Source organism: Austrofundulus limnaeus, unplaced genomic scaffold, assembly GCF_001266775.1.
Source record: "Austrofundulus limnaeus strain Quisiro unplaced genomic scaffold, Austrofundulus_limnaeus-1.0 Scaffold0, whole genome shotgun sequence".
Lineage (NCBI taxonomy): Eukaryota > Metazoa > Chordata > Actinopteri > Cyprinodontiformes > Rivulidae > Austrofundulus > Austrofundulus limnaeus.
In genome coordinates this window covers 6,987,813-7,001,219 of record NW_013952402.1, presented here as the reverse complement: position 1 = coordinate 7,001,219, position 13,407 = coordinate 6,987,813, and the positions used below count along the sequence as shown (strand labels likewise).

Here is a 13,407-nt window from a genome sequence, read left to right as displayed (position 1 = left end):
CACCTCACCAGGGAGGCGTCCAGGAGGCATCCTTACCAGAAGCCCGAGCCACCTCAACTGGCTCCTCTCGACGTGGAGGAGCACAACTGTGCCCCAAAAAAACCTACATGGGTGACATTGAAAGTGAAGAGGATGGAGGTGTGCGGCGAGGGATAGGGAGAATAAACTGAGGGAGCACCTTTCTTCCCCATACTGATGCTCGGTTTGAACTGCAGGAGATTGTCTTGACCATGTCTACATGCCTAAATGCACTGAGTTGCCGCCATGTGATTGGCTGATTAGAAATTAAGTGTTAACGAGCAGTTGGACAGGTGTACCTAATAAAGTGGCCGGTGAGTGTAGTTTGATGCCTACTTAGTTTGCAATGATTATGGTTTTACTAGCTTTATGGGTTTCATCTTGAGTGACATGTCTTGCAACTATTGTAGTTTTTGAGTTGCTGTATGACTTGAATACTTTAAAGAGTAAAGTACCTGGTAAAGTAAGTCTGATAACAACTAATAATCCCTTTTTGACTATAGCTGGAATCACCTGGTGCTCATGGAATTCAAGGCTGTTTGAGAACCATACATTTATTTTTCTCAGAAAAAAAGTGTAATATAAACATTTTTTGTTGTAATAAATGCTGAAAGTTTCTCAATCAATCATAACCCAACATTTCATCGGAGTTTGTGATTGTAAAGTGATAGCTACGCTATGAATTAATTTTGCTGAGGCACAAAAACTGAGGTATTAAACAAAGTGCTCTTGAATTCAGCCTGAACTGCTCTTTATTTTAAAGTTAGGCAAACCTCAGCACTTTGATAACTTTTTTTCTTCTTTACCATGTCAAAAGCCATACAAGCTTACATTTCAAGCCCAGAGCACAGTGTATAATCAAAAAGATGGACTGAAACGCCACAAAACACCTTGTCATGATCATAATCCGTGCTCTGTAGATTGTGCACAAAGACAGTTGTGAATCATGACTGCAGTATGTAGTAATTATAAAAAAATAGTCCCATTTAATCACTAAAAGCAAATGTTGACAGCAAAAACTCAAACTCCCTTCTGCACCAAAATCCAGCAGCAAAGTTGGATTTTTTTTTTTTTTTTGTGTGTATTTTCAGGACAGAACTAGGCTTAAATGGGTGTTCTCATCCAGTATCATTAGACTGTCAAATTAAACAGGCAGGTCAAGGCTCACACTTTAGTTTAGGGATCCATGTCAAGCCTTAGTTTTATTGGACGCCTCATGCAAAAGCACTGCCCAGTTAACAGCAGCAATGTAAAGGCAGATATTTGAAGCATTAAGACTTGAATGGATTAGCTAAAGAGAGCTATTGCACAACTGAAGCTTATTTCAGCTCAGAGGTACAATTTTCATGTGTGATTTTTGAAGATGGAACTCAGCGTTTACTTTTATTCATTTTTTTTGTTTTTTCTGCTGCGCTTCTCCTCCATGAGCACTAGTGAGTGACTTATTTTTTTTGTCACCAGGAGGGGCTGCAGAATCCCTCAGTAAGCCCCACTTTCTCTCCCAACATGAGAAGGAATGAGTAAACTGACAACAATGTCTGAACTATCACCARTGGCACACCTATTATAACTGGGTGTACTGCAGCTCTACTAAATCGGGACTGGCGTCAGCGCCTGCTGGATCCATAAAGTAGAGTGTGGCAGTGGCATCTCTGGGCAGGACCGGGGGACCCGGAGGTCTGGGTCTCGATCGGGGCCTTGGTGGGGCTGGGAGACCCGTGGTGGCCACCATGACCCGGTTCTGGGTTAGGAGGCCTGGGCCCTGGCCCGACGAGTTGTCGGCGGTCACCTCTTTGGGCTGCTCTCTCCGGCAGTGGTTGCTGTTCCACCACGTCTCCAGCGCGGCCACCAGGAGGGCCAGCAGCAAGCCGGCGGCGAGGATGCAGAACACGCCGGCAAAGCTGTGGAGACGCAGCGCCCGTCCCTCCGGCTGAGCGTCTGCGTGGCTCTGCAGGTCACAGCGGCCTTTCTTTGGCCACCATTTTTGCTTCAGGATGTCAAGATCTCCTTTTTCCTGGAGCTCCAAAATCCTGTGGAGAAGATGCAGTTCAGTAGACCATTCTTTTTACACATTTTCACAGTAAGTGTGCAGTTCTGTTTTAACCGCAAAACACCAGCCAAATCCTTCAGTATCCATCATGGAGAATAAATACTGACTGATAAAATCACAACTACAACTGGGCACATAATTGTAAGTTAAACAATTTTCAGAGACAAACAATAAGAAAATACAGAAAATAAATCCTAAACAGTCAAGTACCACTCTGTTATTATGGAGCAATAATTAATTAGCATTACATAAATCTAATAAAGAAAAGAAAAAAAAACATCCACTGCTAATGTAATCTATTAGCATTCACTTTAGGATCATTAAAGAGACCCATAGAGGGTAAAGTGCTATTAAACACTGCAGTTTTTAGTTTACAACAGTACAATGTAAGCCAGAGTGATAAATTGTAAACAAGACCTAAAAGACCAGTTATAAAAGAGAGAAAAAAACAAGATGAAGAAAAATAGTTCCAGTTTGAAGAGTAATGAATTTTAAACTTTAAGGACTGCAACAAAAAGGATCAATCATTGCAGTCAGTCTGTTAGGGAACAGACTCGGATGAAAAGACGTCGTGGAGGAGCGTGATGGTGTCAGAGTGCAAACACACGTTACGCAGTCCCTGCGTTCCTGTGGAATAGCCAAGTGGAGCAGTCAGTCGCTCTGTTCAGAGATGATTGCAGCATGCACTGCCGCTTYTGCTGCAGGTTTATTCAGGCTACAGAAGMACAATCAGAAATACTTCACAGCTACCTGAGTCATTTACCCACCCTTCTGCTGTTCATGGTACCAAATGTAATGCGACACACAAACTGCCATATGTCCCGTTTACACAAACTGGTACACTGAATGTGCAGAGAGAACATTTTGTCCCTTGTGTTTTTCAGGCCAGGTGTACACCCACTTCTAAATGATTTAAAAACATGTATTTCAGATCTTATAAGATGGGGTTCTGTGGAAAAATTAAGTGTTTTACTTGTTAAGGTAGCTCTTTAAATGACCACAGTTTGTAAAAAATAATAATAAAAAAAATAAAAAAAGGTTCACATTTGACCAAATTGACATGGTAGACCAATGAAGCCAAGATCAAAGGGAATTGCGAACATGTTAAAACCAGTCTAAAATGATTCAGGCGTTAATTTGAAAACTAATTTAGAAACATATATAGCTGTCCATTTTGCATTATGTTAGTTGTGATTACGGAAAGTAGCAGCTGGAGAAAACTGTAGTGTTTCTGATTCAGCCAGGGAGCTCTCTGCATGAATTGCAAACTGTTTCTGCTGGGGAGAGCACAAAATACAAACTGGATGATGGAGTTRGGAATTGTTTTAGGACTTTTTGGTTCTTCCAACTTAGCTGCTGGCTTGTCAGTTTGGTAAAAATTGAACAATTTCTTCAAATTCAAAGTTGTTCGAAAAGCTATCTACCACAGGTAGGCTATTATTTCTCCACAGGACAGTAAAATAAAAATTTAAAAAGAAAAAAAGGCCTCTAAGCTAAACAAAATGTTTTTGTATTTATGTAATACACACATGATTGCAGTAAAAATCCTCGCAACTGAAACAATGGGCGTTATTAAGGAAGACTGCTCTGTCCCAATAAAACTTTTAAGCTATTTTTTTCCCACTTCTCTCTGCATTAAATTGACAAACATGCTGCTTTTTTGCTCTTATAGGCGTCTTTATTTATTTGATGTGCAAATATGAATTATATGTCTGAAGTGTCTGTTGTTTTATGGGGAAAAAAATAAGAAATGGAATCAGGCACGTGYAAAATGTCATAACCAAGATTTATAAATAAAACAAATTTGCCCCTGTGCATACAGATTCCCAATTTGATCCTCCAACAYTGAAGCCCCGAGTGATCAGTTCTGATCACAATTATTAGCATTCTACCCACATCTTACAATGAATCTATATTGATGCAGCTGTGGCCCAGGTGTTAGTTGTCATCTTGCTAAAGGAAGATTAGTGGTTCTATCCCCACACTCATGCATTTGTCCTGRAAATCTGAATCCTTATACTAATTATTAGTCAACATCATACAATGTTACTGACAGCATGTTTGTTTTTCACTTAGATTAAAACTGTTATTGCACTTAAAAGCAAAAAATAAAAATAAATCAGTCAGACATGATGGTGGCAGTGGGATAGTCAGTGGCTGTTTTTCTATTTCACGACCTAGAACCGGTTATAATTTTGGTTTTAGAGTCTGGYCTATAGTTTGTTTTCTCAAACACACTTGGGTTCTGCATTCAGACAATCTAAAACACAGAGGGAAAAAGATTCTCAATAGCCAYGTGAAAAATGATGGTATTGCAGTTGTTTCCACCAGAGGTGTCATTAGGGTATTAGGTTTAGGTCAAATTTATTATAAAAATTGATTTTAAATCAAGTGTAAACTTTAAATTTATGATACAGTTCAACAAAGCAAACACATTTAAAAAGTGAAAGACAATATTACTTTCCCTGAGCTGTTGCTTTTGAGTAACTGAAATCCTGAGCAATTTAGTTGAATGGCCCTGTATTAATGTCTCAAAATTAACTGCTTTAAAGCCAGCATTGATCATRAACCACATCTCCCATAATGCACGTTGATTATTTTACCTGCAAAATGATGACATCCACCACTAGGTTGTGGTGCACAGAATTCAAAAGAAGGTGGCAAAATTCTGTGTAAAATCTACATTTAGTTGCATTTTTGCCAGCTACTTTTGCTGCAGTCCATGGAAAGTGGGAATTTCCCACTTACAAYTCGTAAATTTAAACTGGAGCGCACCCTCAGTTGGAATTTCCTTTAGGACAGTGGCAAGTTCAGGATTTAAAATGACAGCTACTCACCACAACTCAACATTGAGTAAAACTAGCTGAAGTTTACTKTTAATAGTAATTCTGTAACATTTAGTTCAYATTCAGCCTGTTGTACATGTMGTAYTTTTTAATTTTTGAAACAGGATGTGTTAAAACATTGTTTCTATGCAGGAAATACCACAAAGAGCACAATTATTTGTTAGCAGTGCTCAGCCATACTAATGAGGTGATAAACGTGATGTTTTTTAGGTTTAGTTAAAATTAAACATAAAATGTCAAAGGTATTTCCAACTGGGCCTTTGAGGGCCACTGTAMCACTCATGTGGCCATCTGTGAAATTGAGTTTTACACCGCTGGGGAGCAACTAGTCTTTCATATAAGGCAGGCTGGTTTTAGCTTATTTTTTTTCCCTTAAGAAATGCAATCATCCTTTGAACATTGCATATTGTATTTACTCGGGTTGTCTTTGTTGACTTTAACACTGGTTTGATTATCAAAAACAGAAGAAATCTGTAAGAGGGCAGAAACTTTTCAYAGCACTGTAAAACACAATCAAAACACACTACATGGCTACTTTATTCTTGCTCGAATGTAAAGTGTTCTGATTGATGTTCATTAACGCTAGAATACATACTTCTGTGAGAAAAGGTCTCTGTAAGGACTGCCGTGCTGCAGGGCCATGCCATAGCCTCTGGTGCTCATGCTGTTTCCTGCTATCGTTAGCGTGCAGTCGTCATCTGTCAAAGCAGCATATTCCACCACCGCCATGTCCCATAGAAAGGCGTATGATTCTCGCTTTGCCTGGAAATTTGAAACAGTTTTCACAACACCCACACACACACACAAAAAAAAAAAAAAAACAGGGACATATAACAGTTACATCAGGACATGTTTACAGCAGAGCGGCAGAGCTTGAATCCCTTTTRACAGCCAGAATTTTAGTTTTGTTCAACTTGGAGAGCGAAATTTGACKGTTTAAATTAGATACACTGCAAATCCAATTGATAAAATAATAGAAAAAAATTATAATAACTACCCGGCTTTCTAGAATTCTGGCAAATTATTACATTTTTTTGTAGTTTTACTTCAAGAATCGAAGTCGTGCACAAGATTACTTTTTTTCCTCTCTCAGGGAGAAAAGCAATCAGTAAAACAAACAGCAAAACCAAATATTTTCACAGAAATTTCCTTTTGCTCAGTCACCTCAGAACAGAAATCACACTATTAAATGTTTTTGCCAAGATGACAAAAAAGTATTTCACATATTTTTGCCTTCTTCTGTTTGCARCACATCGTTAGAGGCAATCATTCAGAGTAGCCACAGCTGAATTATATATATCTTTAACAGGGCTAAAGATGAAACTGCCACTTAAACCTGTTTTTTTTTATAATAAACTAACCCATGCTGAAAACAGTAATTTTAAGGTGATGAAATTAGCATGACAAACAAGGGAAAAAACAAGTTCTATTCAGTTTTTAGTACAATAGCTTGCATTTAAGAATTTAAAATAGACAAACAAACAAAGCATTTGTCATAAGATAATTATAAAGTGCTAATAATTTATAAATATTTCAGCTGAAAAATTGTTTTCTAATTTTCCGCATATACAGTGTTTCCCAACACTGGTCCTCAAGGCACACAGCCCTGCATGTTTTAGAAGTTTCCCTGCTTTAACACACCTGATTCAGATGATTGCAGTTCAACTACAACCTTTTAATCAGTTATCTATTRAAATCAGCTGTGCTSAAGCAGGGAAACATGCAAAACATGCAGGACAGTGTGCCTTGAGGACCAGGGTTGAAAAACACAGACAAAGGTGTTTCAGAAAACCATTTTTGTTTGCAAATAATGACACTCTAACTAATAGTTTTTTTTTTCCCTGAAAAATTAGGGATGGAGTTAAGAGTAACGCTAACCTTCTTGATGCCCTCTGATGGGTTGGAGACAGAGTTCTCAAAGCCGTTGTTCTTGTTGATGATCTTCCAGAGCTCAGCAAATGTGCTGTCCTGCTCCAGAGGGTTGGTGCCTTTGGCTCGGAAAAAATCATACACAGCCGAGTCTCTCACTGTCCCGTATGTAAAGTCCACCTGTTTGGCCAGATCCTGGAATGACCTTCATTGAAAAATAAGGGAGATGTTTATTTAACTATATAAATATATTATGCTAAGAACACACACAGAGGCTAAAGCATTATTTGAAGGGCAACAGTAGCCGTGTTTCCATCTAATTCGAATTTTGAGKGATTTTTATTTTTTAAATTTCGCAAAAAGGAAAGAACGAATAAATGTGAATCAGACGTGTTTCCATCAACTGGCTTGAAGCGAATCAGTTATGTCAGAYGCATGTGTTTAGTAAACAGGAAGTAAAAGTTGCATCTCAGGAAAATGGAGAGGTTATCTGGAACATTTTGCCACTATCGAGAAAGTTGTMCTTATTCTGTCATATCAACTAGTTCAGGCAATTTTAYACGCTGTCTGGAGTCATAGCAAAAGAAATACAATTGTTTTCACGTTACGGGAATAACTGAGAATACGGCGACAGCAGGAGGATGGTCCAGCTGCAGTCGCGGGTGCAGTCGCTCTGGTATCAGTACCGGTTTCGGACAGACAGCGAGAACAGCTGATCAACATGTGAGGTAAATGTTTGTTACGTCAGAACTTATTCGACAAATGTGTTTCCAGCTCTCCTTTTGTGCATTAACGCTTTTTTGAAAAAAGCAAAAACCACCTCAAGCGAGCGTTTCCACTTTTATGCGAATTAGAGGAAGTTTTTTTCGAATCATGCCGTTTCCATTCACCTTTTCTGATGCGATACTTCAAAATGCGCATTAAAAAAATGTTGATGGAAACATGGCTATTGTTAAAAAAACAAAAACAAAACAAAACAAAAAAAAAGGCACTAAATTCATTCAGGGCAGTCTGGACTAAACAGATTTTAGAAACCATTAACTGAAAGACCAATTGCCAAAAGCAGAGTTTTGGTAATTGCTAGGGAAAAAAATGTACAAAATCTAAACCAATGATAAAATAATATTGAGCAACAGTCCCAAACYAATATATTGTGTGTGCTGGATACATCTGCTGCCCATTTTAAGGGATTTTATTTCATGTTCATTGTTATCTTAAAGCCTTGAAACACAATTTTTTTCCAATCAATACACAGAAATGGAACTCTGCCCTATTCATTACCCTTAATGGCGAAACCACRTTTGAAATACAAACAAACTCTGACATCTTTACAAATACATGATTTCCTCTCAACCCCAGCTTGCTGTAGAGTTAGAGAGGCTCACATGAAACAAACATATCAATGTAGTATACCCTATGTTGCTCAATTTATAAGATGTTCAGGTTAAATTCAAAAGCAATGAATGTCTGCCTTCTCTTTTAGCCATGGTTATTCTTTATGACAGGTATTTTTATAAAAATGAAATGTTCCAAAGCGATGAGAATTATCAGTAAAAACAGGAGTTCTGTGTTCAWCTCATTAGTATCAGAAGCAGCAGTTATTACTCTGAAGGATGTTTTTATGCTTGCTAAATAGAAAAAAATATATAGGGTTGTTTTTTCATAGTAAAAGAACAAACAGAATTGTGTTTAGAATACTGTAAGTTGCGTAATTGCTTTTCTTCACAGGAAGCTAATAGAAACAATTCATGTAGTGCTCAAAGCCCTATGGAAAKAGACTTMTGTAACATTTATGTTTTGTTCTCATTAAAGTGCATTTATGTATCAACCATTTAAACACTAAAACCTAATAGATGCAGAAATACRTGCTCTAAAATGAAGCTCTATGGACTTTATAGTGAAAATAAAATGGTCAGCAGTACTTTGGGACAACACCAAAATCTATACTTCAGCTGAGGAAGAAAGTTGATTTCTTCAGGAATTATATTATCTTGACTTTTATTGTTGTTCTGGACAATGTCTGACTCCATCTGAGYTTCAAAAATCAGGTTTGATCCAGCCCAATGTCTAGACATTAGGTTTAGTAGGAGCAAAAGAAACTTGCAATATTGGCGTGTCAAACAAAGCATCAAAGATCTTTTCAGCTTTGTACACTTTATACCATAGGATACCCAGGCGTTTTCTGAGGCATGCCAGARTAACGGTAGAGCTTTGGTCATCAGTTGAAACAATAAGGTTAATAATGGATTAAGTCTGCATGAAAAAGGACGGCACATTCAGAGATGTTTTCATATTTGTCTTGGCCAGGAAATGAGTATTCCGTAAGGATGGTCTGGTGCATTAATACATTTGGAATTTTTCTTGGGGATTTCACTAATCAAAGGCAACAAAGCTGTTTACCCCAGGATTTTTTGCATCCTGTGTCTGAATTATATTAACTGTATTTTTCTTTACTGGTTCTGCTTGAGCTGCTGTCTTCTTGCCTTTAGACAAGAATATTTTTAAACTACGCATCCACAATGACATGCCTTTCTTGTAAGCCAACAGAACAAAAGAAAGGCAGCAGTAGGTGTGTGTAAATATCGTCTACCTTCTGCCTTCTAGTCAATGGCTTTGCAAAATCAGCAGCTACCCTCAAAGGAAAATTGCATTCTACTTGACCTTTATTTAGTGCCTTWGAATTTTGTTGAAAATGGTGCAAGATCTCCTCCACAGTTAGAAAACCTCTAACATGTTTTATTTTTTATATTACTCTTAAAGGTCTTTTGAGCCGTTTCAATAACATTCCATTAAAAGAAAACTTAATTATTTAGTCGATTACAGGCTAATTGAGGGGTGGCAGAGCGGTGACAAAACACAAGTGTGTTTTAACCCTCCCACGAGGCTTCAGTTTTACCGCACAGATTTTGTCATTTCCAAAACATTTCTGTGCTCTCGACAGATAAAGGCGGATGGCCTTAMAAAAGCAACCTTAATTGGCAATTGCATTCTTCAAAACCAAACATTGCTGTTCATTAGGTATGATGCGATTTTAGTTTTTCCTACCTCACTTTCATTTCTTTTCCTCCAAACCCAAAGCCTTATCTGCTTCATTCAGACAATTTGAGTGTTTTTGTTATGCAAAACYGATCCTTGACAATTAAAAAAGTTGCATGAAGGTCAGGAAATTAGTGAAGAACATACTTAAAAAATCCCTTCCATAATCATCCTTGATGCATAAAGCTTGGATATAATTGTAGGTYATTGCATTATAAAGCAGACCTGCTTTTAAAAACATCTATAAAAACAGACTTGTAGCAGTTCTCTCCATTTTAAGCTTTGCAAGTGAGAACAGCAGAAGACATGTTCTTGTATTTTTTAATGTTTCATTTTGAGAACTGGTTACAGTGTACCCATCATCTCCCACTAAGACCTAAATGGAGTCATTGTCCATCTTTTAAACTGTACCCAATGTACCACAGAAGGAAAGAATAAGGTAATTGGCATTCAAAGCATAAACGCCCCCACATCCAGACAAAATCTCTTCATAGGTGAGCTCTTTGCTTCTTTAGCATTCACCTCGTCTACCGACATGTCCCTGTGTGCTTATTTGTTTAACAGAAGACAGAAACGATGCAATCAAATGCCTTTCTGTCCACTCTTTGGGGAGAGACGTCAGACCAAATTGGATTCACTGACAAATAACTTTTAGACGGAGGACAAGCAAGTTGTTAAGCAACCAGGTCAAAAATGAGAGAAACGAGAGAGATGAGCCGTGCTCGCAGAGTGTCCTTTAACCAGAGATGCTGCAGGAGCACAGGTAGTTACAGTATAGGAAAATAAAATACATGCATACCGTCAAGAAATCAACCTACACAAAACCACAGTTTCCAGTCAGTAATAATACTACTGTTAGACCTCACAAGATACAATATGTAGTGTTTTTGTACATGAAAGAGTGCAGCCTTTTTTAAATGGTTCGATTGTCATATCACCTGATTACTTACAGTGTAAGAAGAAAAAAATAAATAAATTTACCGAACTGCATTGTCCATGCGCGACACGGTGAGGTAAGCAGCCAGATTTGCTGTGTAAGATGAACACACGATGAGGGTGAAAAGCCACCAGCTGCCCATGACGATACGCAGAGCCACCGAGCTGAGGATGGAGTCGCTGCCTGTGAAGGTGGAGAGAGTCAAAAGCTGCACACACGTGCCAACATCAGCATCTTTACAATCTGTTGTATGGCACAACATCAGGGACGGGGAAGCAAWACATTAACTTATTTAATTTTTTGTGACACTGAAAAAAACTGCACCTATATGTTCTGGGTCTGCATTTAGCTAATTTAGCTAAACAGTTTAATGGTCACTCAAAAAAAATATATATATATAAATAAACTTTGCTGGTTAAAAACAGAGAATTCTCTTGTTTTAAACATGAAAATTGTAGCAAATTCGTAACTACTTAATTTCAACATTTTTGCTGATTATTTTTCTACTGACAAAACATCTACACAAGCTGTAACCAGTTTTGATACCTCATTTAGTATAAATGGAGGACATTTTGAGGAGCAACAAATGTGAAATACAACAGAAAAAAAAGTAAAGCTGTCAAAACACACGTTTTCTTCATTTGTATCGGTTTTCTTGTTTCAGCTTCTTTTTATTGTTTTTGGAAAAAAGAAAATATTACTGTAATATGTACTGGGCGATTTCCTTTTATTGACTCGCTTGTTTATAAAAACCTTTTTGTTCTTGAGATCATATTTAAAGACCTTCAAGTCAACTGTTGGAATTTTCAAACTTTTATTTTTATACCTTCTAAGAGTTTTATGCATATAACCCCCTTTGCATAAAATGTTTTGCTTACTTTATTTTATTACTAAGCTTAGCACAAAAAGAAAATAAATTTGTGTTTGGGAGAGAATTTCTTTGTTGTAACAATGCTTCTAGGACAGGGCTATTCAGCTAAATAGCTCCGGGGGCCACTTTTACTGCAGATTAGGGGCCAAACATCCAGCAATTAAAGTCATTATGTACATAAACCAAGTATYACAAGGATCTGTTACTTTTGGAATAGTTTATTTTGCTGCATTTACTCATGAATACAACAAACAGAACCCTATACAAGTAATGATAATAAAACAATATAAAAAAACCTTTTRCCTCCTATTTGACACAAATATTATTTTGACATCTCTGACTTGCTAAAGTTTTAAACCAATTTCATTTTCACTTTTACATTTTTATCTTCTATTGCTTGTAATTTTAATCGTCTTCAGTGTGCATAGAAATAGTTTTTACCAGCTTGTAGTCAAGGTTCTAACGTTTCTGCAGATACCAAAAATGCACGTTTAACAAAAAGAACTTAGAGTAACTAAAGTAGAAAACTGGAGGTTTGGACTTAAGAGATGAATGAACCAATTGGTGGGCTGAACTTTGGTCACTACGGCCCGTGGGCCGCCAGTTGAATAGCCCTGCTCTAGGACATACATTTGATACCATTGAAAATCTTAATTTCCCTTTTTTATTGTGCCACAGTTGCAGGGAACATGTATTTGTGGGATGAACAGGAGAGCGGCGTACATGGGTTGCGCACATGTAAAATTTGCCAAATCTTCTCTTCCATTRCCAAACAGTTTGTTTTGCTGTTGACACTTGCTCTGAGCTTCTGGTACCTTCAAGGTTTGCCAGTCAGGTACCGATCATAAGACTCATCATCAAAAAGCATTGTTACAAAAAGGAAAGCTTCTACCAAACATTATTTTTTTTTCGTTTTTGAGCAGGAAACTCATGAACTGTCCAGCTTTTCACATTTTTTCTTCTTTTTTTTCCATAAAAAATATCGATTTGTCACATTTATGTTGCTGTCATCATGTTTCTTTATCATACCAACTTGTCTGCTGAAAATACCAAAACATATCACGATGAATGGGAAAACGTGTCAGCCTGAATTTTAACACTGAACACGAAAGCCATAGAAATATCAGCTGAAGGATTCAAGCATATGAAGTGTGATAAAAACATATTTGTCTGAAAGTGTCACAATCAGCACAGCTGAACCCTCAGGATAGCTCGGGAAAAAAAAGGTCTTGTCAGATGTGTGGTACTCCAGCATCAGTCATTTTTATTAGATGTGGCTCAGACAGATTTTTTTATTTAAGGTCATTGAATGTAAAAATGTGTATTTTGTGGGTCTGCTGAATCTATCCATACTGCAGAAGTCCTCGGTGGTGTACTTTCTTTCATCTATGAAACAAATTGATTGGACTCTAATCATAATGAAAATGTTCTCTCCTTTCGTTCCCTTGGACGGTTTGAATTATTTCCTACCTCTGCCTGACCTCCTTATGGAACAAAAGATCAGTTCCTCTTAGAAAAAAAAAAGCGGAGTCTGGGGGCGGATAGCCTTTTTTGCATGAACTCATAAGAAAAAACAGCCAAGTTTTGGCAAATCATTGGGGCATTTGGCTGCCATGTTTATGCACTCTGACAACATCACACAAAGCTCCAGCAATCTGATTCATATCAAAGAGATCTACGTCTTCTTCAACAAAAATAAAAATTAATGACATTTTTTGAACAAAACAAAAAGTCACAGCACTGCACTTGAGCCAGAAATGAGTGGGGGTGGTGGTGGTGG

At 37.6% G+C, this 13,407-nt stretch overlaps 1 protein-coding gene across 1 annotated transcript in view; it reads right to left on the bottom strand.

The window, feature by feature from the left end:
• grid1a (glutamate receptor, ionotropic, delta 1a) overlaps window positions 1-13,407 on the bottom strand; it is a gene marked incomplete at its 5' end in the record, with an annotated part of 254,083 nt that overhangs the window by 3,082 nt on the left and 237,594 nt on the right. Inside the window, 4 exon segments of the mRNA XM_013999628.1 lie at window positions 1,808-2,048; window positions 5,510-5,676; window positions 6,793-6,988; window positions 10,801-10,939. Coding sequence (XP_013855082.1) covers window positions 1,808-2,048; window positions 5,510-5,676; window positions 6,793-6,988; window positions 10,801-10,939 — 743 coding nt within the window.